This window comes from Danio rerio, chromosome 13 (genome assembly GCF_052040795.2).
Source record: "Danio rerio strain M-AB ecotype USA chromosome 13, GRCz13ab, whole genome shotgun sequence".
NCBI lineage: Eukaryota > Metazoa > Chordata > Actinopteri > Cypriniformes > Danionidae > Danio > Danio rerio.
In genome coordinates, this window is record NC_141033.1 from 44,914,229 (window position 1) to 44,940,367 (window position 26,139).

The 26,139-nt window shown below is 35.1% G+C and overlaps 2 protein-coding genes across 11 annotated transcripts in view; one reads left to right on the forward strand and one right to left on the reverse strand.

The window, feature by feature from the left end:
* The window catches only part of kmo (kynurenine 3-monooxygenase), a 177,739-nt gene that overhangs the window by 40,883 nt on the left and 110,717 nt on the right, over positions 1-26,139 (reverse strand). The window lies entirely within an intron of this gene.
* The window catches only part of ide (insulin-degrading enzyme), a 46,796-nt gene that overhangs the window by 5,525 nt on the left and 15,132 nt on the right, over positions 1-26,139 (forward strand). For 8 of the 10 annotated variants that reach the window (NM_001444258.1, NM_001444261.1, NM_001444260.1 and 5 more), the window contains 16 exon segments: positions 1,300-1,507; positions 3,490-3,659; positions 5,254-5,376; positions 5,772-5,884; positions 7,152-7,314; positions 7,770-7,862; positions 7,939-8,030; positions 10,227-10,307; positions 10,951-11,054; positions 15,180-15,282; positions 16,763-16,885; positions 17,021-17,103; positions 18,474-18,618; positions 20,228-20,338; positions 21,626-21,746; positions 21,830-21,921. In NM_001444258.1, the coding sequence (NP_001431187.1) occupies positions 1,300-1,507; positions 3,490-3,659; positions 5,254-5,376; positions 5,772-5,884; positions 7,152-7,314; positions 7,770-7,862; positions 7,939-8,030; positions 10,227-10,307; positions 10,951-11,054; positions 15,180-15,282; positions 16,763-16,885; positions 17,021-17,103; positions 18,474-18,618; positions 20,228-20,338; positions 21,626-21,746; positions 21,830-21,921 (1,925 nt within the window). 10 annotated transcript variants of the gene reach the window in all.

The following is a 26,139-nucleotide window of genomic DNA, read 5'->3' on the forward strand; positions in this document are numbered from 1 at the left end:
AGAGGCGCTATTGGTTAAATGCCGGCAAAGTAGAACACGGAAGCAGCTTGAAGCGGAAACCGCGAGTATGTCTGCGGTCTAGAGGTTTTAAAAAATTAATGACGACAACATTGTCATAGCAAACTATGAGATATGTAAACTTGGGATAGTCTGCCGGGTATTTTAAGTTAAGGGGCTGTTTGTTTTTATATTAGATTTATTTATTTTTTTTGTATTTGCTACTGTTGCACTAAAGTCTAAATGTGAACAGTTGATGTTATCCATTACTTGATTGTTCAAGCTACCTCACAGAAGTGTCCTGTTTGTTAGAGTTGTTGAATGTTAAAATAAGGTGGATTAAATCATAAATAAGAAACATCCTGGATCTTTTTCTTCGCTCTTCTTAATTCTTTTATGTATTATAGAAATATCAGATTGGGGTTTGGAATCGGTAGACACTTAAAATCAAATGACTTGAACTCGAGGGGAAAAAAGTTGATCGGGAAATCCTTCATTTTCTTTATTGGTTAATTTGTTCTTTATAGGAAATTTGGTTATTCTTGGCCAGGACACTCTTGTAAAAGAAATTTTAATCTCCGTGTGATTTCTCCTGGTAAAATAAAGGCTATAATAATAGATATTTTTAAACTGATGCCACTTATTTAAAAGCGACAACAGCTAGAGAGGTTGTAAATAAAATAAATAATTCATAATATAACATCTAACTTGTGTTTTTTGTCTTAATGGTTGCAAACTTGTTTGACAGTATATATTCCAGGCACTAGGCCCAATAGTACAAAAGACAGACAAAAAAATGCAAACCACACAATATACATTAAAAAGACCAATATTATGCCCATATTTCATCAATGGTGACTGAAAACGCACCTCAGTAAGCCTAGGGTTTTATCAAACAACATTAAAATGCTATGACACTTCTCCAATCTACAGAAACTCTTACAAAATAGTATTTTTTGATGTAAACGAAGTTGTGAGTGTAGGTTACATTTGTGCTTACTTGAATACATGTTTACACAAAAGAATGCATCAAAGTACTTTAAATATGCCTGAACCTGCAGTGATGATGTAAATAAGTAGACTTGATTTACAAGTTTGTCGAGCAATCCAGATTTCCAGTGCAAGTAAACAGGATTTTCTTGTGTGTGTTTTTTTTTTTTTTTTTTAAAGATAGATGGATAGATAGATAGATAGATAGATAGATAGATAGATAGATAGATACACACATACACACACACACACACATACATACATACATACATGCATGCATACATCACTTAATTTCTTCATGCTGTCTTGCAGGCTCTTTGTCAGATCCTGAGAACATTTCAGGCCTGGCCCACTTCTGCGAGCACATGCTGTTTCTGGGCACTGAGAAGTATCCCAAAGAGAACGAGTACAGCCAGTTTTTGAGTGAGCATGCCGGCAGCTCGAACGCCTTCACCAGCGGAGAGCACACCAATTACTACTTTGATGTATCCCATGAGCATCTGCAAGGGGCGTTGGACAGGTAAATGCACTCCAAAAAAAAACAAGCATTTATTGAATTATTAAAGAGTCATCTGGAACACTGGTCTGTTTTTAGACTGTTTGAACTTATGAAAGGGTGAAAAAGGGTTCAGACTTTCAGGTGTCACCGAGTCTGTCGGTGTGGAGTTACATTTCCAGTAGGAATCAGGTTGCTGGGATATAGAGAGAGGAGAGTTTCCTCTGGAGCCCATCTGTTCCTGTGACCCAGAGCGCCACCTGCGCATTGAAACGTTTGAATGATTCATGATTAATCTCCAACAACTGGGTCATGACTCAGAATTTTATCAGCAAAATTTCAAGTGTTCAGACTGGATGCTTTTAGAAAGGGACCTGTTTGGACAAGTACAGAAAGAACTGTATGTGTTTGATATCAAACAAATTGGATGCACACCTGCACATACTCCTTTGACATTTTCATTGGTCAATTGGTGTGTATGTTGGTGTGTTGCAGTTAACAGAAGTAATTTCCATGATAGTCTATTAGTTTGACCTATTATATGCATGTGGTTTTGTAATGCACATTTTAGGGATGCGACATATCAAATTTTGAGAAGATAATAGTGTATGGCATAAAAGATTTCACAATTATCAGTGTTGTAATAAATTGCAAAGACATGTTGTAAAGAGGGACACATATCAATGTTGGTTTCCTGGTAAGTCTAATGGTTTTCAAATAACATAATACTGCAACATTTAAATGATAAAGTATATAATTTCCATTACTGCCATTAGTAAAAGCATTATCTAGATAATTGTGACGTGTTTAGACTGATAGTATTTTAAAACATGTCACATGTATTATTGCACACTTGCAGTGTTGTAGATTTCTTCAGTTAAATAGAAAAATGCTAACATACGCTCTGAGAACAATATTGAACATATTAATCACCACTGTATGTTTGCATTTTTTTAGTAGTTTGAATACGTCCACGTCTAGCATAATTCCTGTTTGTATTAGGGGATTCACGTTGTACTTTGACACCCATAAGTTTGCAAAGTGTCCATTTCACTGTGTTAGCCTCACTAGATTATCATAGGGTTATGGTAACTTTAAAAGGCTGTAGTGTTAATTTATTTTTTTATTTTTTTGCCCAAAATTTATTTTAATATGCCCCTTTTTAACCTGGTATGATGTTTTTTTTTATTTTATCAGTCTGATCACAAATGACCAAGCACTTAGAAAAGACACTAAAAAAATTGCAATATATGCAAATGCTCAGTGTACTAGTCCTGCTTCTAACAGAAACCACATAATTTGGCATAGATTTGCAAATATAAGTGCAGACATCAATTGCACAAACTTATTTTGCAATATTACATTAAAACATCTGTAAAGGCCAATACATGCCGCCATTAAAAACAATAAGTGGTAACACTTTAATGGTCCATTTGAGTATTAGTCGACTCTGTTTAATATTTGTTGATACTGCTTTTTCAACAGACATTTAACTGACTATAAGAAACTTTGCAAGTGCATGTCAACTTACCCTAACCCCAACCTAACAGTCTACTTGTATTCTAATGAGAATTAGTTGGCATGTAGATGCAATGTAACTTAAATTCAACAAACAGACGATCAAAATAAAGTGGGACCAAACAAATGTTATTAAATGGATGAGATTAAAACACATAGAGTAGATGGAAAAGTTTCCATCTACTTTTGATAAATTAACTATAAAGCATCTTAATACATGTTGTAAAGATGTCCTTAGGTGTTCTTTTCTTGCTTATGAATCCACTATGTTGATCATCTTGTCACTTTCAGCAGTGTTCTTGTCAGAGCCACTGATATATATAGACTGTATGTTTATTTGCATGGCAGTTGCCAGTCATGTCAATTTGCATGTTTTAAGTTCAGATTTTATTTATTCAAATGACTTTTTAACATGAATAGATTGTTCTGCAGCTGTAGGCTGACATCGTCTGAAGAGACTTAAATTGTGTCTGACTTTAAACTTGCAGATTTGCCCAGTTCTTCCTCTGTCCCCTGTTTGATGAGAGCTGTAAGGACCGAGAGGTGAATGCAGTGGACTCTGAACATGAGAAGAACCTCATGAATGACGCATGGCGGTTGTTTCAGTTGGAGAAAGCCACTGGGAACCCAAAACACCCTTTTAGCAAATTTGGAACCGGTATGGAAGTTCTGCTTTTATGTAGATGTTGTCCCATTGTCTGTAAGATAATGTGAAATATGCTCCTCTGAATGCGTTTTATCTTTTACTCCTAGAAAAGGGCCATACAAAAGCTGGAGGATAATGTTTAGGTCGATTTAGGCTAATCTTCTTTGGACAGATTTATCTGTGCTCAAAATAGCCAGATGGTGGCGGCCTTGAGTTATATAAGATGCGCTTAGACTGGAAAAAAGCTATTTTTGTTCTGTCTTTACACATGTTAACCAGCAGCATTCTGAGAAGAACAGATGTACATTCACTTGATTGAAAGCTGTCAAGCAAATGTGTTATTTGGATGTAAAATCACCCATTTTATATTAACACCATAAGATCAAACCTATCGGTCACATGATGAAGTCATGAGTAATAATGTCCTTTCTCCATCTAAATCCCACCACCGGTGTAATAAAACAGAAGCTCATCATATGAACACAATATTAAACAAACAGCATTATTTACTACTTCACTTTTTGATCTTGTTTGGTCTGAAGTGAAGGTTTAATGTTTACAGTTAGGGCTGCACAATATTGGAAAAATCTGACATTGTGATATTTTGTTTTGGCTGTTATTATATATGATTTGAACATCTCTATTTGGGAAGATATAATTAATTTAGATCAACTGTGATGATTAAATCTTTTTCTATGTAGTGCATAAAATATAATACATTACAAGCATGTATCATAAAAGACCAAAAATCATTTAAATGACAAATAATTTAAGGTTCAAATGATAGTGTGTATATATACATTTCTATTACTGACATTGGTAACAGCATTATCCAAAAAATAGTGTTGTTTAGGCTGATTGTACTTTGAAACATGTTTCATGTAGTACTGCTTTGCCGTTTTGTACTTTCTTCAGTTGATTGAAAGAGTATACAATATTGTGCATAACAACTACCACTGTGTTTATTATTATTATTTTTTTATTATTATTATTATTTTTTTAAATATATAATTTAAAAACGTGCCCATGTCTAGCATAATCCTTGTTTATATTAGTGGATTCACAATTTTTGGCATTTAAAAATTTGCAAAGTGTCAATTTTACTGTATCAGCCTCGTATAATAACTAGATTATCATAGGATTATGGTAACTTTCCTCTTTCTGGACTCTGCTTCTCAAAAATTGGTCAAACTTTGCTACACGAGAGGTTTATAGCTTTAATAAATGGACAAGTAATTGTCTATTCCTGGTGAAATTTGTAATAAAATTGTGAGGCTTTGGTGTTTTATTTTGTTAAAAAAAGCTATTTTGCCCAACTGCATTAAGGCCTGGAGTGGAGCAATACAATTAAATGGAAAATAATATGATCATTGTATAAATAATTTAATAATACCTCTAACTTTTTTATCTTTAATAATCTTATTTTGCGATGTCACTATTGCAGCTACACACATTGCAGTATTGATACTTATTTGATATATTGTTCAAACCCATTTACAATTGCCCACATTTTTGTTACAAATTATTCTAAAGCTGATCACTTTTTCCCTCAAAGAAATTGTATCTTTTCCATTAATTTGTGTGTTGCTTTTTTTTTTTTCTCCAGGCAACAAGTTAACCCTTGAGACCAGGCCATCTCAACAGGGCATTGATATCCGCGAGGAGCTGCTAAAGTTTCACTCTACCTATTATTCCTCCAACCTGATGGGATTGTGTGTGCTGGGCAGAGGTCAGTCCTGGCTACAATTCATTGATTTCTTATATTTTAAACTCAGCTAGTGGAAAGTGTGTATTCTCCTGTTCAGTTTGCTAGCTTTTCCCATTCACTCTGAACAATAAAAAAACTAAATAAATAACAACATCAGAATCAGATTTGTGGATGTAAATGTAGCTGACAGCGAATGCAATAACCTGTTGCTCTATTCAAGGTATGGCAGATTTTTCAATTCGCGCTCAGTCTGACGCTGAATGTTTCATGAGCTCCGTCTTGTTCTTTGTCATTCTGTTGATTGATTCCTGGTTTGTTTTTGCAGAGACTCGTATGTGTTATAAAGGGTATAAAGGGTACAGTGGTGATTTGTTTGCGCTTTTGAGTTTAACATTGCGTCTCACACATCTTGACAGAGACGCTGGATGAATTGACGTCAATGGTGGTGAAGCTTTTCGGAGAGGTGGAGAACAAGAATGTCCCTGTCCCAGAATTCCCTACACATCCTTTCCAGGAGGAACACCTGAGGGTGAGATCTAAACCCTGATCGTCAATAGTTTGTAGTTGGAGATTTTTGATTGGATAAAAAAAAAGTTTTTGATTTGTTTTGCTCCGTTTTCTGCAAGAAACTTTTACATGAAATTTGGTAGAAATGTTATCAAAACTGTGTAGAAAGTTTGTTTATTTATTTTTTATTATTTATTATAGTTTTTTTACTCCAACACATGCCTAATAAATTTAGTACATCCAAAGATACTAAGAATTAGGGGTGTCAAAATTAATTGTTTCTTCGATGCATCTTGATGTAGATAATTCAGTATCGGTTCATTGATAGATCACCGGTTATTAAGTACTGGTGTCATTTATCTCATATGCGCTGTTGCCGTGAAATACTATTCGAACAAGGCAAAGGGGAGTAATTTAAATGCTCCTACTACTTAAAGCAGACAACTGTACACAATTCACAGCATCCGAGTTTGCTGGATTGTTTTAGAGCTAATTGCAGCCCTTTCTGTTGAGTGTGTGAACACAATGACCAATCAAAGGGATGTAAAAATGCTTGACAACGCTCAAAGTAAGAGGAATAATAGTTTATTTGCTATAAATGCTCATGTTGTCTTCTGTCTTGTATTTGAGGTTTGTTTGAAACATTGAAAAAGAGGTAAAATTAAAGGTAGAGTTCATATATCTGACTGCTTGTATTAAAGGACACAATAGTATTACAAATAATATACTGTATAAATATATTTAAAAATTAATTAAAGAATTCTTGTGTTGTGAAGAAAAAAAACATATAATTGTGGATGGAAAGCATCGTCAATGCACCGAGATATCGACAAATCGATGACATAATCGTATTCGTGAGACCAGTGTAGGTTTACACCCCGACTCACAATGTTCATGTGGTCCCTCTTTTTTTTTCTTTCTTCCATAACGGTTTTATTCAGTATCATGATCGTTCGGGTATGCTGATTTTACCATCGTGATAAATGCTTTTGAGAAAAAAAAGAAAAGCATTTAGTTTAAATGTATCATTATAGACATTTTTGTTAAATACATTTCCATTGCATAATTTACTATAACTAACTGTGTGACACAAAGTATTAATTTGTTCTTTCCCCTAAACATTTGAACAGTAGCGTAAAGCAGTTAATGATCTTTAAATTTTGTTAAATGAATCATTGTTTGTTAATTCTACTTGCTTTAAACTTATTTTAGCACACATTTTAAGGAATGATCTCTGCTAATCGGTTTTCTTGGATCTTCATCTCATTTCATTGTCTGTTTCCCCACAGCAATTCTATAAAGTGGTGCCAATCAAGGACATCAGAAACTTGTATGTGACCTTCCCTATACCAGACCTGCAGAAGTACTACAAATCAAATCCGGGTCATTATCTTGGCCACCTGATTGGACACGAGGGTCCAGGCAGTCTTTTGTCTGAGCTCAAATCTAAAGGCAAGTCAACTTTTGCCTTAAATGGATATGTGTTCACCCAAAAATGAAAATGTACACGCTCTTTACTCACCCTCAAGTGTTTTGAGTTTCTTTATTTAATTGAACACTAAAGAAGATATTTTGAAAAATGTTTAAAACCTCTAACCACTGATCTCCATAGTTGGGAAAAAAACACATATTATGGAGATAAGTGGTTACAAGTATCCAGCTTTCTTCAGAATCTATTTTGTTTTGTTCAACAAAAGAAAGGTTTGGATCAAGTAAAGTGAGTAAATGATGACAGAATTGAGTTTGGGTGTGAACTATCCCTTTAAGAGCCCAAATTACAAAACAGACAAAAGAAATTAGAGATCATTTTACCACGTAAGGTTTAAAGGTTAGCATCTGACTTGTAAAACTGCTTTGATTTCTATATCTTAGCCATATGCTCATGTATTCACTGTGTCTCCTCTCAGGATGGGTGAACACTCTAGTTGGAGGCCAGAAAGAAGGAGCCAGAGGATTCATGTTCTTCATTATTAATGTGGATTTGACAGAAGAGGGGCTGTGTAAGGACCTGAGATTTTTCTTCTAAGGGTGTGCACATATCAATATGTGTTTGAGCTGTATTTCCCTTGTCTCTAGTGCATGTCGAGGATATCATCTTCCACATGTTTCAGTACATTCAGAAGCTGCGGACGGAGGGCCCTCAGGAGTGGGTCTTTCAGGAGTGTAAGGTATGAGCGTGCTTCAGGCTTTTTGAAAGATGGGCATATTTTGAAACTATTCATTTAACGTTTAAAATGTGGTAAAATTGGCATAAATGGGTCAAGTGTGGCTATAATTGTGCACTCATGTTAGTAAGTATTAATCTGCAGAAAATAGCAATGCTCGTTCACTGAGACACACCAACTTCTTGGGAATTAGTTTGGAATATTTTTTCATCAGGAATACAAACTCAGTCTTTTATACAGCTGGGCAAATTAAATGGTTTTGGTTTATCTCAAATAAATAAACATTGTATAAATACTATAGGTGGGCCTGGATTAATTTTTTTAATCTAGATTAAACTCACTGTAATCTTGGAATTAATCAACATTAAATGGCTCATTTGAATTCTGCTAAAGGCATTCAGTATATGTGTGCTACCCAAACAATAACTAAATATCTCAATGACTGAAAATCTTTGAGAACGGGTTTCTCAAGCCAGGAGCCGCATTAGACCAGGGGCTCATCTCCTGTTTCCAAAATGCATCACAAACTGCTTGAGAAACTTCTACTATGATAATTGGTAATGAAAATAAATGATGTTCAATAAGATGTACTAGTGTTGACTAATCGTTTATTCAGTTAAACAGGAGTTTTGAACTGTAGGCCTACATAAGCTCCAAACAGTGATTCCAACTAACATTTTGATCATCTTAATCCAACTAAAGTCATAACTGAACTAAAGAGAAATGGAATTAAGACGTGGAGTATGCAGATATTAGTGGCATTATTGAAGTAAACACCGCAATCAAACTATTACCGTCATGAAGGACTTCACCATATTTTCCGACAAGATCCACATGCAGCTTTCAGTTGAGGACTGTGCGCACACACACATACACGTATATTGCCAATTGCTTACGTTTTTTTTCGTTATATTTGGTGTGCATTATTAAATTCCATAACACTCTCATCAGTCTTTACTCCTTATTTGTGTCTAATACCCCAGTTTGTCACAGCTTCATAAATGAAATGTTCATGAGTTAAAGTGAAACTGCCAAACTGCAGCTGAAGTCACCCAAAATTACAGGAAACTCTTACATGAAAGCACTTCACGTAAACACCTTATGATATTGCCTATTAAGGCAAATAACTAGATTACAGATGTCCATGTAAGCGTAGTCAGTAGTGTCTTTGAAGTGAGTGAAAGATCCAGAAGGGCATCGTGCTGATTTAATTCAGAAGGGCACTTTTTTTTTGTCAGACAGCTCACCGGTCAGGTATACATTTGCGCTAAAATATCATGGTGAAAGTCATCATAGCTTGAGTAGAATAGACCCAGCTCCCAAACCAACTCTGAGAATAGATTAACAGTGATATATATTTTTTAATTGCTCTATAAGAGTCTTACTTTAACGCAGCACATTAACGCTAATAATGGCCCACCGCTAATAAATACTGTCACCGTTCTTTAATAGAAATATCATGACATACTAATAATTATCTAATTATGCAGTTCATTAAAAATCTACCTAAAATATAAGATCATGTTCATATAAGATGTTTGTTTTTATTAAAACTATAAACCTTTTTTGTGCAGAAATTATTTTGGCCAAAAGAGCATTTTATTTATTTACATTCAAGGGATAAATAGTTGTGTGTAATTTATTTGTTTGCCCCTATTTTTGTTAAGTTTGTTTTAAATCACAAAATGCAGAATCCAGAAAAAAGTTAAAGCACTATTTGGGGAAAAAGCTAACTTGTTTTTATAGAGCCTTGTTTACAGCTATTTTTTTATTATTATTCATTAATTTTCCTTCCGCTTAGTCTCTTTACTCATCAGGGTAATGAATCGGCTACTTTTCCAGTATATGTTGTAGACAACACATGCCCTTCCAGCTGCAACCTAGTACTGGAAACATCCATACACACTCATTCACACGGACAGTTTAGTTTATTCAATTCACCTATAGCACAAGTCTTTGCACTGTGAGGGAAACTGGAGGCCCCAGAGGAAACCCACACCGACACCAGGAGAATATGCAAACTCCACACAGAAATGCCAACTGACCCAACTCAAATTAGCGACCTTTTTTCTGTGAGGCGACAGTGCTAACCACTGAGCCACGGCCCCTTTTATTATTTCTTTATTTATTCATTTTTAACACGGGTGGTTTTTAATACAGTGGACATGACTGATTTGTCTCTACATTGTTTGTTTGTAGGATTTGAACACCGTGGCTTTCCGATTTAAGGATAAGGAACGTCCTCGTGGATACACGTCTAAAGTGGCTGGACTTCTGCATGTAGGTGTCTCTCTCATGAAAGACTTTAAAAGGTTGTCTCCATGGTTACAGTTGCTCGTGTCATCAGGGTGCCGACTGTGTTGTGTCTGGAGATCATAGCCAGGGTTTCATTTTAAAGTGATTTCTTTTATTTTTTTTATATACACATTTGGAATTAAATACTAGTGCATTCTGAACTGATCAAATAGCATATCAAAGAAGGTGTGGAACAATATGCATCAGCACAAATTGTATGGTAGAATGTTGCATTTGACTTAATTACAATTATTTGCCAAGCATGCGCAAACACGAGCAATCTTTTGTGATTTTATAGGAGCTTAGGATGCATGCATAAATATGGTCACGAGAGAACATTTAAATAAGCTGGAAATGAACGAAACATAAGCTTTATATACATCTAGATGGTTTCTCTGTAATATGTGCATTGTGTTTAGCTGTATAAATCAGAAATAAAAATATGTATTTACAAATAAGTGGCATATTAGGTTAGAGAAACCCTAAACGCAATAATGGTATTGATTAAAAAAAAAAAAAGTGGTAAATGCTCTTTATTGTTAGTTTTCATATATTTATTGTTTAAAAAACTTTTAGGGCACACAATGTTGCCCCATGTCTGTTTATAAGGCTTTTTCTTTTTTCCCAGTACTATCCGCTGGAAGAAATTTTGGCTGCCGAATACTTGCTGGAAGAGTTCAGGCCAGACCTCATTGAGATGGTGCTTGATAAACTGAGACCAGAGAATGTCAGGTGAACACACATGGACACGTACACACACAAAGCTGTCTTTCAGATTTGTAATATGTTTGCACACTTTCATGTGCATAACCTGTAAAAGAAAGCCATCTGTTAAGGCTTTGTTATTGTTGTTCTTAGGATTTAGGGTTCGTTCGAATCTGTAATGCCAAATATTAAAGCGAAACAGTGTCATGGATGTTGCGCTTGATTAAAAAAACGTGATGGAGAGACCTGAAAGATGCATGTTGTCCCCTCTGGATGAGATTAGTTTAACCCAGATGTCCAGTTATTGGCAGCTTTCTTCAAAGACCCACTCAAGGAGCTTCATATTTGAACCTTTGTGAAGCAAATATCAGATTCTTTCATGTCTTGCTGCTCATATCCCAACAGGGCTCAGATTGGTTGACGTTTTTAACTGTTTTTAAAGTGTTATTTGCAACTGGATCTCCTTGCTGTGTTTGAATTGAAAGAATCTCACTTTCACTGCTATGACGAAGGCTTTCGAATACAATTTCCTTTGCAGCTTTAAAAGAGGTTGTTTGAACTGCACCTCAACCTCTACCGTTGCCACTCTCCTGTTGTTTTTGGGATGGAAGAACTTGTAGGGCTCTCGCATTTCATTTTGTTTAAGTATTTCAGAAGTGTTTGGATCAAGATAAGACTTTTACTCCAGATCTGGGGGTTTGCTGCTTGACATGCGTCGTCTTAGGTGATTGGCTTGTTGTAAGCTCTGCAACACTAGATGAGGTAGTCTTACATAGCCAGACTCTTGCTATCAGTGTGTAAAATCTGATCTTGCCCTTTTCTATTCAGAACTGCCAACTAGAGACTATTTGAATCCTATTCAAAGTGACCAACCATGGTAATTGTGACACTTTGGTGTGGTGTTATCAGAAATTGTTGACTCTTGGCAGGTTCGATTTAAAAGGAAAAATAAGCTCTGGTGTTATTTGTTCTGTTAATGTTGAGAGAGGATGACTGAGGAAAAAAAGGCATGCTGCTTTCTCACAAACTCTGGTGTGGTTAGAATGGAAAATGAATGCAACATAGACCAAACTTTTTAAAACTAACCAAAACCCAGACAGGTTTAATGCATTTTATATACCTTAAGATGCAGTCTTAAAAGAGTAGTTCACTTAATGAAAATTGTATTGTCATTTACTCAGCCTTTACTTGTTCAAAACCTTTTTTTCCTGTAAACAAGATATTTAGACCCATTGACTTCCATGGTTTGAATAGAAATAATGGAAGTTGACTGGTTCACAGAAACCAGCATTCTTTAAAGTATCTTCTTTTGTATTCAAACAGAAGATACAGAGTTTTATAACTAAATGAGTAAATGACGTATTTTTTATTTATTTTTTTTATTGATTTTGTCCCTTTTAATGACAAACTGAACCAAAGTAAAATAAATGTTTGCTTGTGAGTTCATCACAAATCATAGCGCACCACTCGCCTTATTAATATTTAACCTTAAATGTCTCTTTTGCACACAACATAATCATGTACAGTATTGTACAAGATAAAGTACTTTGATAGTATGTGTTAGGTTATGCGTGTAGTCGACAGTTTCTTATATGTATATTTAGATTACCGCTTCAGGAAGTTTGCAATGTATAGGTTAAAATAATATTGCTCCTATTTCCAGTTTTTCTTGTTTACACTACATTTTCTTCCATGTACAGTGGGGGGAAACAAATAAAGAAAGGAAGGTGTAGAAAGGCAATGAAAGGCTAGACATCTGCTGAAATCTCTCAATAGTTCTTCAGCAACCCTCTACCCTTCCTCATTGAATATTATTAGATGCTTCAGTCCAACAAAAAAACACCTGAGAATTTCATGTGACTTCATTCTGAATATGAGAGGCATCTTCAAGCTGCCATCATTAAAAAAAAAGCCTTTTATATAATATATTAAATACATTTCAGTAGTTCAGCACTGTCTCCTTGTTATTACACAACTCATTTTTAGATTTTTGTTTTATTTTTGTTTGTATTGTTTGGTTTTACTAAAATCTGGTTCAATTCCATGTCAACAGCCTCTTTAGAAATATTATTCCCTGGAAAAAACATGACGTGTTCAATACTTATTTTCCCTGCTGTATGTCCACACATGTAGCAGAATGACACTAAAGGGTGCTTTCACATCTGTAGTTCGCTTCATTTGGTCCGGACAAAGGGCAATAAATGATTCATTGTTGCATTTTCTGCCATCTTTTGGTTGTTTTCACACCACACTGCTGGCTTTGGTCCGAACCAGTTGAAAAGAACCAACATGCAGTCATCTGACAAAATCCACATCTCTCATTGGCCAGATGTTGTTGAACATAGTTCCTAAACTGCTTATTTATTGGTCAGAATTTGCATGCAGGAAAATGCAAATGAACTCCAGCAAGTAAACAAACCGGCAGACACAAAATGTCACTTTTTACTATGGGGCTGCGCCCTGCTTTAGACCAACTATACATTTCGAGAATGAAGCACGGCCGCGGCTGGAAAGCAATGTTTTCGAAACTGCGACATGGTCCTCTTGCGGAAATATTTCCATTAGGTAATGTTTTTCCCCTCTCTCTCGCTGTTGGTAAAGCGCTGTCAACATATATTTTTCCTCCATATCCCCTAATGCACTGCGCATCGGCCTACGGCAGCTGGATTAGTCCAAAAGGTGCAGTAATTTTTGCGGTTGGGTCTGCTTTAGCTCGGATCATATTCTCACCACAAACAAACCACTTCAGAGTTCGTTTGAAACCGTACCGAGACCACCTCTTCAAGCAGGTCTCGGTACGCTTCTTTGGTTCGCTTTTGGTGTGCACTCGAGTAAAATTGCAGCAATCACACCTGCTCAAATGAACCGCACCAAGAGGGAAAACGAACTCTAGTGTGATTTAACCAATCTAAATAAGGCAGGTGTGAAAGCACCCTCTAGCTTGGCTTAACCAAGTGAATCTGTACTAAATATATGCTTTTTTTTTCTTTGTTTTTAATCTGGACCAAAAGAACCAAGAAAACAGAACTACAAGTAAATAAACAAATTTCCGCTTTATTAGGATAGACAGTAAACCCAAAAAGTAAATTTTCCTTTAACAAAGAGGTTTTAGACCAGGGGTGGGCAAACGCGGTCCTGGAGGACCGGTGTCCTGCACAGTTTAGCTCCAACCCTAATCAAACACACCTGCTTATAGATTTCTTGTGATCTTAAAGACACTGATTAGAGTGTTCAGGTGTGTTTGACTAATGTTGGAAAAACTCTGCAGGGACACCGGCCCTCGAGGATCAAGTTTGCACATCCCTGTTTTAGACAATAAAAATTATTAGTACATTTTTGTACCTCACCCAAAAGTTGACTGTACAATGCCAAAATAAAACTGTCTCATTTTCATTACAAAATTATACAATTTACATCAATCCCACTTTTACGTTTAAGTAGTGTTTTGCTGGATAAAATCTGTGGAGAAGTTTATAGGATATTTTTGTAGTAACAGCCACACTTGTGTATATATACACAGCAAATCAATTAGCCCTTTAGTAAAGGCTTCCAAGGTAGAATCTCCAGTAAATTATTGACTGATTCAAACGATTCATTCACAGTCAGTCACTAGTAAATTATTGGTTGTAACAGTATTTTACTGTTTTAACTGAACTGAATGGGGTTCAGAGTGTGACTTACCATAATAATTTAATCATAACACATCAGGCAGTGAATGAATGGTCTGAGACTGCTGTATCCTTCTGGTAACCTTGTGTGATGTGGTCTAAATCTGGAAGGAGTGATCTGGATTTTAAAGTGAACCTATTCTGGGCTCTCTTATGCAATTGATTAATTGCAGGAGAGTCCAGAATAGCACGTCATTGTCCCAAAAGTTCTCTATTGATCAGTAGAGTCTAAATTGTGCAGAAATAGTGCATTGATCCACAGCCCCGCACAGCAGATTGAGCAGCTTCGGGAAACTTGAACCTTTGATGTAATGACCATAATTCCAAATCTATTTACTGGGCCAGAGAGATCTGATAAAGGCAAAATTGCACAGCCCATTTTTTCCCCCAAGGGACTTGTGAGAAATGGATGGTGTCATGCTGTGTCTGGTGAATTGATCTTTACAATTCTTTTATTTTTTTCCCCCTCACTCACTTCTTTTAGGGTTGCAGTTGTCTCCAAATCATTTGAAGGACAGACTGATCGGACTGAGGAGTGGTACGGCACACAGTATAAACAAGAAGCCATTACTGATGAAGCTATTAAGGTGAAGCGCGTTTGATTTTAGCAAATCTCTCTCTCTAGTATGTCATGGTACATAAACCTTATCTTTGACATTTGTCGTTGTGTAGATCACGGGTATCAAACTCAGTTCCTGGAGGGCAGCTCTGCACAGTTTAGTTCCAACCCTAAATGAACACGCCTGATCAAGCTAATTGAGTCCTTTAGGCTTGTTTGATACCTACAGGTAGGCGAGTTGAAGTGCAACTAAACTCTGGAACTAAACTCTGCAGCCCTCTATGAACTGAGTTTAACAGCCCTGGTGTATTTATATATTTATAGAGAAGAGAAACATATAGTTGTGACGAAAGAATATTTTTATTTCAAAAACATGTTAATAGAACAGGGGTGGGCAATCTCGGTCCTGCAGGACCGGTGTCCTGCACAGTTTAGCTCCAACCCTAATCAAACACACCTGCTTATAGATTTCTTGTGATCTTAAAGACACTGATTAGCATGTTCAGGTGTGTTTGACTAGTGTTGAAACAAAACTTTGCAGGTACACCGGCCCTCGAGGATCAAGTTTGCCCATCCCTGTAATAGAGTGTATGTTTTTGCATGATATTAGAGCATTTTTATTTAGGAAATGTTTTAGGGGGCATGTTTAAAATGGTGTCCCCTAGAGGAGTTTTAGAATATCATTAATTTAAAAACAGTGAAGGATTATATGTTTAAGAAACTGTTATAATTGTTAATAGATATTAAATACATAATTTACAATGTTGCTATGAATATGTCCAACTCTGCTGATATGGCATTAAAATATAAATAAACTAAAAATACATCAGCTTGATAAATTAGCTGAAAGTCTCAGATAGGGCTGCACAATATATTGTTTTAGCATTGATATTGCAATGTACACATCCACAATAGTCACATCGTATGCATGTGCAATGTCCAGTCATGATTACAGTTGATCAGGTACAGTAGTTTGTTGTTGCTAAGTTTAGCCAAAATGTTGTTAAAGTTTAATGTTTACATAGTTTTAGACCTGTGATTAACAAGTATTTCAAGAGACCTAAAAAGCCAATGAAATTCAAAATTGTATTACATTTTACTATCTTTGCCGTGAAGACTACTGTGATTTTGCATTTTTATTATTATTTAAGCTCTGGGTTTGAATATTATTTCACTTCTCAGAAAATCTGAAAAGCACCATTTCATTTGCATCTTTGCTATTTTGTATTTTTGCTTGAAATTGGCTTGTGTTAAACAGAATATTCCATCTTTCAAAAACAAAAAGCTTTTCAAGTCATCTGGTGAAATTTGCATTTATCACAAAATGTATTACAGAAAAACAAAATATTGTAATAAATTCATATTTGGTGAAAGTTTTTGAACTAATGCTCTACCATCACTGCCAAATTAGCAGACTTGCATTAACATTGTGGCTTCATGTAATTAGCAAAAGTTGGGAAAAAAACAATGTTCCCTTTTCTTTTTTTTTCTTGGTCCTTTTGTTACAGAAATGGGACAATGCAGACCTCAACGGAAAGTTTAAACTGCCAATGAAGAATGAATTCATCCCCACAAACTTTGAGATTTACCCTCTAGAGAAGGATTCCCCATCTGCCCCCACTTTAATAAAGGTATGTTTTGGTTAATCTCATATTAGAACACTTAGGACAGCTTAAATAGAGGAACTAAAAGTCTGTCAAACTTCTAAACTCTGAACCATCTAGCTTTTCTTTGTCCCTCAATCTGTCTTGTGTTTTTGTTTTTAGGACACTGCAATGAGCAAAGTTTGGTTCAAACAAGATGACAAGTTTTTCCTGCCTAAAGCTTGTTTAAACTTTGAGTTTTTCAGGTAGGTATGGCATTTAAATTTAGATTTTGCACAGTGATTTTATTTTTTATATATATATTTTTTTATTTTGCTTTTATTTTGCATAATCGTAGCAATTAGTAGCAAGGAAGGTGATAAATTTGTCAATTATGTTTGAGAATCTTATTTTTGTGCAAAAATGTTAACAAATTATACGTAAATATTTTATAAGGTGAAACAACTTTAGAGTAGCTATGTTTCCATCCAAAGATGCACATTAGATTTATGCACAAAACTGTAATATTGCATAAAACATTTGCGGATAAAGCACCGTTTTCATCCGATGATTTGAAGATAAGATGGTCACTTATTGATGACAAATCAAAATGAAAAAAGGAATTTGCTGCGGTAGAAGACACTGGGCTTTTTTTTCCTTTTTTCTTTTTTTTTTCTTTCAAATCAGATAAAGTTTGACTCAGTTTAAAAAAAACTAATTATGCACATCTTGGCATTTCCATTTTATGTGATCCATTTATATATATAGTTTTTTTTTTTTTTATTATGTCCGAAATGCAGTGCGTCCCACATGTAGACTTTACTTGGGCAAGACACCCTGGTATATTAACGGCTGCCTAAGTATATTTAGTAATTTGTTCTTTTATCTAAGTGACTCAGGAAAATTTTTTACAGAGAGTGAAATGACTGATCTAAACTGGCTGCAAATAATATATACACCATTAGTAATGGTTAACGCATTTGCCTTATTTAAATAATTTAGACGCTTTAATATTGTAATTAGAATTTTTAAAGATATTGTCTGTTTTTATTCCCTTTTCTGTCATTGTTTTCTTATTTGCTGATTATTTTATATTTATATCTAAAAATGCTTTGGCATTCAGTTTGATTTGAGCTTGAAAGAGAGAAAACTTTTATGAATAGCATAAAAGTAAGAGAAATAGTGATTTTTCTTTTACTTTAACCCATTGATAGAAACAGTGTATGATAGTGTCATAAAAAAATCTTGTTAAATTAAATTGTCCTATTTGTGTAATGTGGGTAAATGGTGTGTTTTAATCCGGCTACCACCGCAAATATGTTTCAAACCTGTGGGAAGCATTGAAATTCATCTAAGAAAAGGTGGATGGAAACATATCTAGAGCTTTTGACAGGTGTCATGTTTATTTGACAGTTCTACTAAAGTTATATAAAGATTTTTCTTATTCCTACTTTTTATTTAAAATTTTTTGCAGCGGTTCGGTTTCACCATGTTTTGCTGTAGATTTAAGACTTTTAAAAACCAATCTTAATATTCATTTATTCCTTTTTAATTTTATGCAACTTCTTTCAAAAAAACATTTTAAAGACGTTAAACCTTTGATTGTCAGAGTTTATCGCTTGCGTTCTTTTCACAGCCCGTTTGCATACGTGGACCCGTTGCATTGTAACATGGCGTATTTGTACCTTGAGCTGCTTAAGGATTCGCTGAATGAGTATGCATATGCAGCCGAGTTAGCCGGCCTGAGCTATGACCTTCAAAATACCGTCTATGGGATGTATGTAAGTATATTAAAATCCCTCTCGTCGCTGTTTCCAACATGCTCCCTCTATAACAAAGATTGTCCAACTTCGCACACAAATGACAAACAATCCCTGCACTAGTAACCCAAAATGGAGCTTTGTTTGCCTTTACACACCAAAACTCTCTGCATATATTTTCGATGTTGTTGTTTTTGCATATGTAGCAATGCTGTAGGCTAGCTTTAGATTAGCACCGGTGCTGAGGCTGCATATTCATACTCTGTCTGTGGTCCCTTTCAACCCTTTTTTTCGTCTCATCATGATCCTTCCATATAAATATTACTCCATTTGTTTTTTCCCTTCCCTTTTTTTCTTTCTTTCCATCCCGGTAGTCGCTACCTTTATGCAGACCCAGTGCACTGCAACATGACTTACCTGTTTCTCAGGTTGTTGAAGGATGATTTGAGAGAGTATACATATGCAGCCCGCCTGGCAGGGTTGGTCTATGGCATAGCCTCAGGAATGAATGCCATCCTTGTAAGTATGGTGATTAGCCCCTCCCCCTTTGGGGAGGAATGGGGCTTTGGGCAAAGGGGCGGAGCTTGAGGCTTTGGCGTGTGCAGGTTTGCTCATCTATTGCTTTCTGCGGAGTGATGGGATGTTGTACCTTTAAAGATCAGTTTGCTTGGGTTCTTTGAAACGGTTATTGTCTGTGTTGCATTCTAGATTGATGTTAATAACCGGTTTAAACAGGGTGACTCATGTTTGGAGGATGTGGCAAAGCTGGGAGCTCAAAACATCACTTGCTGTGTGATTCACTTACTCCATTTGCGTACAAATACACGTCACTCTCTGATGCGGTGCATTGATTGTTGTGTAAAGATGCAACACTTAATGTGTAATTGTTGTAGTCTGTTCTGCAATAACCTCTGTGTGTGTTGCTTGAAGTGTCTTTTTTTTAAATGTCAACTTATATTAGTAAAGTAAGATCAAAGACAGTTCTTAAAGGGACAGATCACTCAAATAGTAATTTACTCACCCTTGTTTCAAACCTGTTTGAGTTTGTTGAACAGAAAAGAAGATATTTAGAAAAATGCTGGTATTTGGCACCCATTAACTTCCATGGTATTTTTAATCATTTTATTTTTATTTAATTATGTTTCTTTTATTCTTGTTTATGTAAAGCACTTTGAATTAACATTATGTATGAAATGTGCTACATAAACTTGCCTTGCCTATTTTTGTTTGCCTACTATGGAAAGCTATAGTGATTAAATGGGACTGAAGTGTCTTTAGTGTTCAACCGAGTAAGAAAAACCACATGAGGGAAAGTAAATGGAGGAAATTTTCCTTTTTGGGTGAACTATCCCTTTAAGTTGTTTGAAACCCATTTGAGTTTTTGCTGTTGAGCTCGAAAGAGATTAATTTGAAAAAGGCTGGTAATTGGCACCCATTGACTTCCATGGTATTTTTGATTGCCTACTATGGAAGTCCATGGTAATTAAATGGTACCAAAGTATCTTTAATGTTCAACAGAGGAAAGAGACTCGAATAAGGGGGAGTAAATTGAGGTAGTTTAGATGTTTTTATAAACTATTCCTTTAAGTTGTTCTTGATCATCATTTTCATTGCTGTGTTTTTGTGTCAGCTGTCAGTCAAGGGTTATAATGACAAGCAACACATCCTGCTGAAGAAGATCATTGAGAAAATGGCCACGTTTGAGATTGATGAGAAGCGGTTTGATATCATTAAGGAAGCGGTGAGACACAAACACACAATGTTATTATAAATGTATTATGATTTGACATATATTTGTACACTTATCAAACAACACATGATCATTTTTTAAACTCCTTTTTGACGTGTTGTTGTTTGCCAGAAAATCAGTTCAGAAATGAATGTTGCACCAAAACAATTAATTTACCGAAGGGAATATAATAGTGGACTTTATTTTTTTTTGTCAAATTGGTTGTAAACATTTCAGGACAGATTTAATAAAATTAGTTAATGAAGGCATTTCTCTGTATCTATTTAACAAAAGTGTGTGGTTTTTAATATTGTTCATATAGCAGCCTAAAACAAATGTTGTTTTTAAGATTAAGAATTTTTGTTGTATGCTTTTGATTCTTAGTCAGGTTGAAATAATTTTGTATTATAACTAAAAACTTTAAATGCATATACATGTAAGCATGTGCATTTATAGAGACAAATATAATAAATGTGCATGTACTGTCTATGTTATTTGAATTCAAACTTATTTGGATGTGATTAGTCACAAATTAATTGTAAAACAGCACTATAGTCTAGGTTTTACATCTTTGCATATTTTTATTTATTTATTTATTATTGTTGTTATTATTAATATAATATTAATATAATATATAGCTTAAAATTATTATTTTTATTTTTGTAATTTTTGTAGCATTTTATTTATTTAATTATTATTAAAAATATTATTATTATTATTATTATTGGTGTTGTTTTATTTGTAGTAGTATTTTATTATTATTTTTAATTGATTTATTTTTTATATTTTATTATTTCTTAGAAGCATTTTTATTTATTTTTATTATTATCATTAGTAGTAGTAGTATTTATTATTTATGTATTTTTATTATTTATTTTTATTAGTAGCATTTTGCTTATTTTTATTTATTGTACTTTATTATTTTTATAAGTAGCAATTTATTTATAATAGTTTTTAATTAATTTTATTTTTTTACTTTTATTAGTAGTAGTAGTAGTAGTAGTAGTAGTAGTAGTAGTAGTAGTAGTAGCATTTTTATTATTTTTATTATTATTGATGTTGTTGTTTTCTATTAGCATTTTTATGAATTTATTTTTGTAAAATTATTATTTTATTTATTTATTTGCATGTTGTAGGTTATTTATGCTTTGTATCTGAAATGGACAATATTAAAACATTAGTTTAAAACATACCATTAGGGACAATTTTGAAATAAACCAAAAATTGCAGATCCAAACACCTAGATAAGATGTGAGATGAGATGTGTGATCTAAACTGGTCTCCTCTGTGTTTTTCTAGTACATGAGGTCTTTGAATAACTTCCGCGCTGAGCAGCCTCACCAGCACGCCATGTATTACCTCCGTCTGCTCATGACTGAAGTGGCCTGGACCAAAGATGAGCTCAGAGACGCTCTGGATGGTACGCTGGTCTTTCATCTCACTGTGAACGCCAGTGCAGTGATGGCCTACATATATGCTCATGCTGTTTGTTGTTTCTCTCAGATGTGACGTTACCTCGTCTGAAGGCGTTCATACCGCAGCTGTTGTCACGGTTACACATTGAAGCACTTCTGCATGGCAACATAACCAAACAGGTTAGTTCAAAAGCTTTTCCCTCTTATTTATATAGAGAGAGGTTTGTGTTCAGGCAGGTTCAAGTGTTAAAGTAAAAATAAACTATTTATAGCACTGAGAACTCCAGGCTCACTTTTTAAAAACATTTACGTTAACAAGGTTCTATTTAACAGTAAGGTTTACAGTGTTATCTGTATTTGGATTTTTAACCTGCCTTGATACAGTGGCTTGCAAAAGTATTCATACCCCTTGCACTTTTCCACATTATTTTACATTATGACCACAAACATAAATGTTTTATTGGAATGCTATGTGAAAGACCAACATAAAGTGGCATACAATTGTGAAGTAGAAAGAAAATTATACAGGAGTTAAGAAGCCCCCTTTTCTCTCAGTGCATCCAATTGCCTGATAATTGATATAATTGACTGATCGAATGTTGATCTAATGACTAAAATGTCAAATGAGGGATGCACCAATACCATTTTTTTTGGATCCGATCTCAATACCAAAATTCTGAGTATCGACCGATATATATCCGATCCCAATACTGTGCCTTTTTTTATTTATTTATTTTTTTAATTACCATAATACAGTTTTTGTAGTTCTGGTGAAACTTAACTAATATATCTTCTTTAGTAAAAATAACAGCCTGTTACGGCCCAAACTCAAAACTGGCTCGAATAACAACAGCAATCAAGGTTTGAGCCGAACATATGGAAGACACAGATGTTGAATGGTTAAATTCTCGTTCCATCAATATGTTTTATTTTTCCATAAATTATAAGTTTTCAAAAAACAAAATATTAGCCAAAATCAAGTAGACAGGTAGGGAAGCTAAGGTAAACAGGTCTCTGACTATACTGCTTTAAATGGACAGATCTTACCTAAACTCCCGTGAAAGGAATAAAAAAAGGTGAGTCTTCCGGGCCACTGCTTACCTTCGCTAAACTAAATAAATAACAAAACGTGACTATGAAAAATAAACCCCTACCTGCTACAAAACAAAGTATCAAAATAAACAAACTAGTTAACACATTACGAACTAAGAATCAAAAGATTTACATGAACAAAACACTAAATGGAGCGGCATCTGGATGAATGATCCACTTGCGGAGCACCGCCAGCCAGACCGCCTGAGCGCAAGCCACCACCGAGCTGAGGGAGGGCGAGAGACTTCAAGATAGAATGAGAGACAGAGACGCCATTGCTGTCAGCGTTATATAGTGGGAATCCCCAGTGACGTCACGGGCATCATCCAATCCTAGATAAGCCGGGTAGAAACACTCCTCCTAGAACTCAATCGCACAAGCACAAACCGGCAATAAATACATAGATTAATTAAATAACAAAGACCCACGTAACACAGCCTTTTAGCAAAGCCTGATATTTTCCTGCAGCTTTAAAGCAGACTAAACTAAACCGTCTGAGACGAGTTTTACTTAAACCTTCCTTCGCCTAAACTCGCAGCGAGTGAGATGGAGAACTGAAAGCATGTCTGAACAAATTTTTTTTTTTTGTCTGACAAATTATCTTTTTTTAAACTAATTTTGTTTGATATAATTTGTTTGATATTTTATTGTATTTTTGTTGGTTAGTTGGTAAGTTATTCACAAAATAAACAAGATTATTTGAGGTGAAGTTCAAAACAAGGTCCACTTATAGGGCTATGCCTCAGTGCACAAACTGCCAAACAGGTATGTTAAATAAAATATTAATATATAAAATGACAGTGAAATATTCACAGTTTAAGAGTAGCCTATATTAGGCTAAATAATTTTCTGTTAATGACACTTATTAATTTAATTAACTACTTTGACCACAATGAGCCAGGCTTTACAAATTATGCTCACCACTTAAAGTATTCCCCTGAGAACAATAAATTCAGTCGGAAGGATGAGAGAACAGAAACTTATTGTAAAAATAATCTTACGGAGCTCGCATGTCACATTTGCGCAGCCGTTGCCTGAATTAATCGCTTGCATCACTGACACAGCGCACAGCCCTCCAGTATAAGGACGCTTCCAAAACAGCAGCACAAAGAGGAGAAATCAGTGCGTTAAGGATCTGTCCAATGTATTATTCAGCCTTTTCTCATTTAAAGTTTCAGATTGGCCTGCTTTGGAGTAGAGAGGGTTGTTACCTGCTTTTCACACGCAGTGTTGTGAATGCGACCTGCAGGTCTAACAGACTCGGCGCAGTATGATTTAAAAACAGCAGTGATTTTCATGTTGCAGGTCAAAATGAACCCATTTAATGCAAAACTAAATCCATTTCTCCACCAATAACTTATATTAACAGGAACAAATAGTCTTGGGGAGAGTTTTTCATGTTGGCATAAACGTGACACGCAGTCTGAATTGTAAATGAATGGAGAATGATTGAAAGGCGCAGCGGCGGGAAGTGCTGAACTTAACATGAGTTTAACCACTTGAATATTCATCTGTGCTTCACATTAAACTATAAACTGGCTTTAAAACATTTCTCATGTAGGCCTACATGACAACTTTCTAGTGCCTTTTAATAGGCTACTTTCGTGGCTTTTGTTGCCTTATAAATTACACCAAATATAGCGCACGTGCAAGATCGGATTTGGATCGGTACCAGCTGGCTGATACCCAATCCAGCAAAAATATGCAGAATCGAACCGATATCCGATTCAAGTTTTGGGATCGGTGCATCCGTATGTCAGAGTCCACCTATGTGTAATTTAATCTGTACAAATACAGCTGTTCTATGACGGCCTCTGTGGTTTGTTAAGAGAATATTGGGGAGCAAACAGCATCATGAAGTCCAAGGAACACACCAGACAGCTCAGGGATAAAGTTGTGGAGAAATTTAAAGCAGGGTTAGGCTATTAAAAGATTTCCCAAGCTTTGAACATCTCACAGGCCACTGTTCAGTCCATCATCTGCAAATAGAAAGTGTATGGCACAACTGCAAACCTATCGAGACCTAGTTGTCCTCCTGAACTAAGAGGCTGATCAAGGAGAGCACCCATCAGCGATGCAGTCAAGAGGCCCATGGATGAACTGCAGAGATCTACAGCTCAGGTGGGGGAATCCATCCATAAGACAGCTATCCACAAACTAAAGTCCTCAAATCTGGACTTTTATAAAAGAGTGGCAAGAAGAGAGCCATTGTTAAAAGCAATCCTCAAAAAGTCCTGTTTGCAGTGTGCCAGAAGCCATGCGAGTGACCAAGCAAACGTGGAAGAAAGTGTTCTTAAGAAATTTTGTGGGAAATGTGAGAACGTGGAAAAGTTTAAGGGGTATGAAAGGGTACGAATACCCCTGTATGTTTTCTTTTACTTTAAAGCACATTGTGACTTAATATCTGTGAAAGGTCCTATATAAATAAACTTTTACTTGTATACTTTTCACAACCAGTAATATGGAACATATTTATACCGCAGTCAATGTCTTATTTAACAGAGCTTAGGGTGAAATGCGCTAATGATCAGTTTTGGCCTTAGTAAGTTTTAAAATGTTTTTGAAAGTTTTAAGGTTGCATATAAAAATGTAATGGAAGATTCTAACAGTGAGTATAGATGGACAACTTTTTTTTTTCAAAGATTCATTTAACTTATTTTAAAATGTCAGAAACATATTGGTAATTGCTTACCTTTGTCTAATTTCTTGGTTTATTTTGAAATTGCCATTTAAAATTGCCTTGATCTTGGCATGTGTTTTGAGGTGAATGGATAAACAGGATTGCCATGGTCATGGAATTTTAAAGTCTGTTCTAAAACTCTGAATTATAATTTCCTTTTGGTCCATTTCCTTATGAAATGTCAGGGACTTTTGGGCACTTTAGATTTTAGCTTGTGTTGAATAACTTGTATTTTGTAAATCTTAATTTTTATAATCTGAGTTGTTCCATACTGCATCAATGTGTTTTTACATTTTTCCTCTTGTCATTCAACCATGTCAGAATTTCAAGAACTTTGGCTACAAAATGACAACTTCAAGGACTGGATATTAGACTTTGTACTCTTGTTTATTTTTAAACACTCATAATTATAAACGTCATGCTATTTTAATATACCATATTATATAATATACGATTCATGAAAATATTTTAGCTCGAACAATCTTAATATTATGCAAAGCACAAAGGTGCATTGTGTTTGTTTTCATTATAGCCTTTGGAAATTCTGCTTTATTGCCAGGGAATTTGACACATGGAGTGGAGTGTAATGGAATGGAGTGAGGTAGAGTGGAATGGAGTGGCTGAAG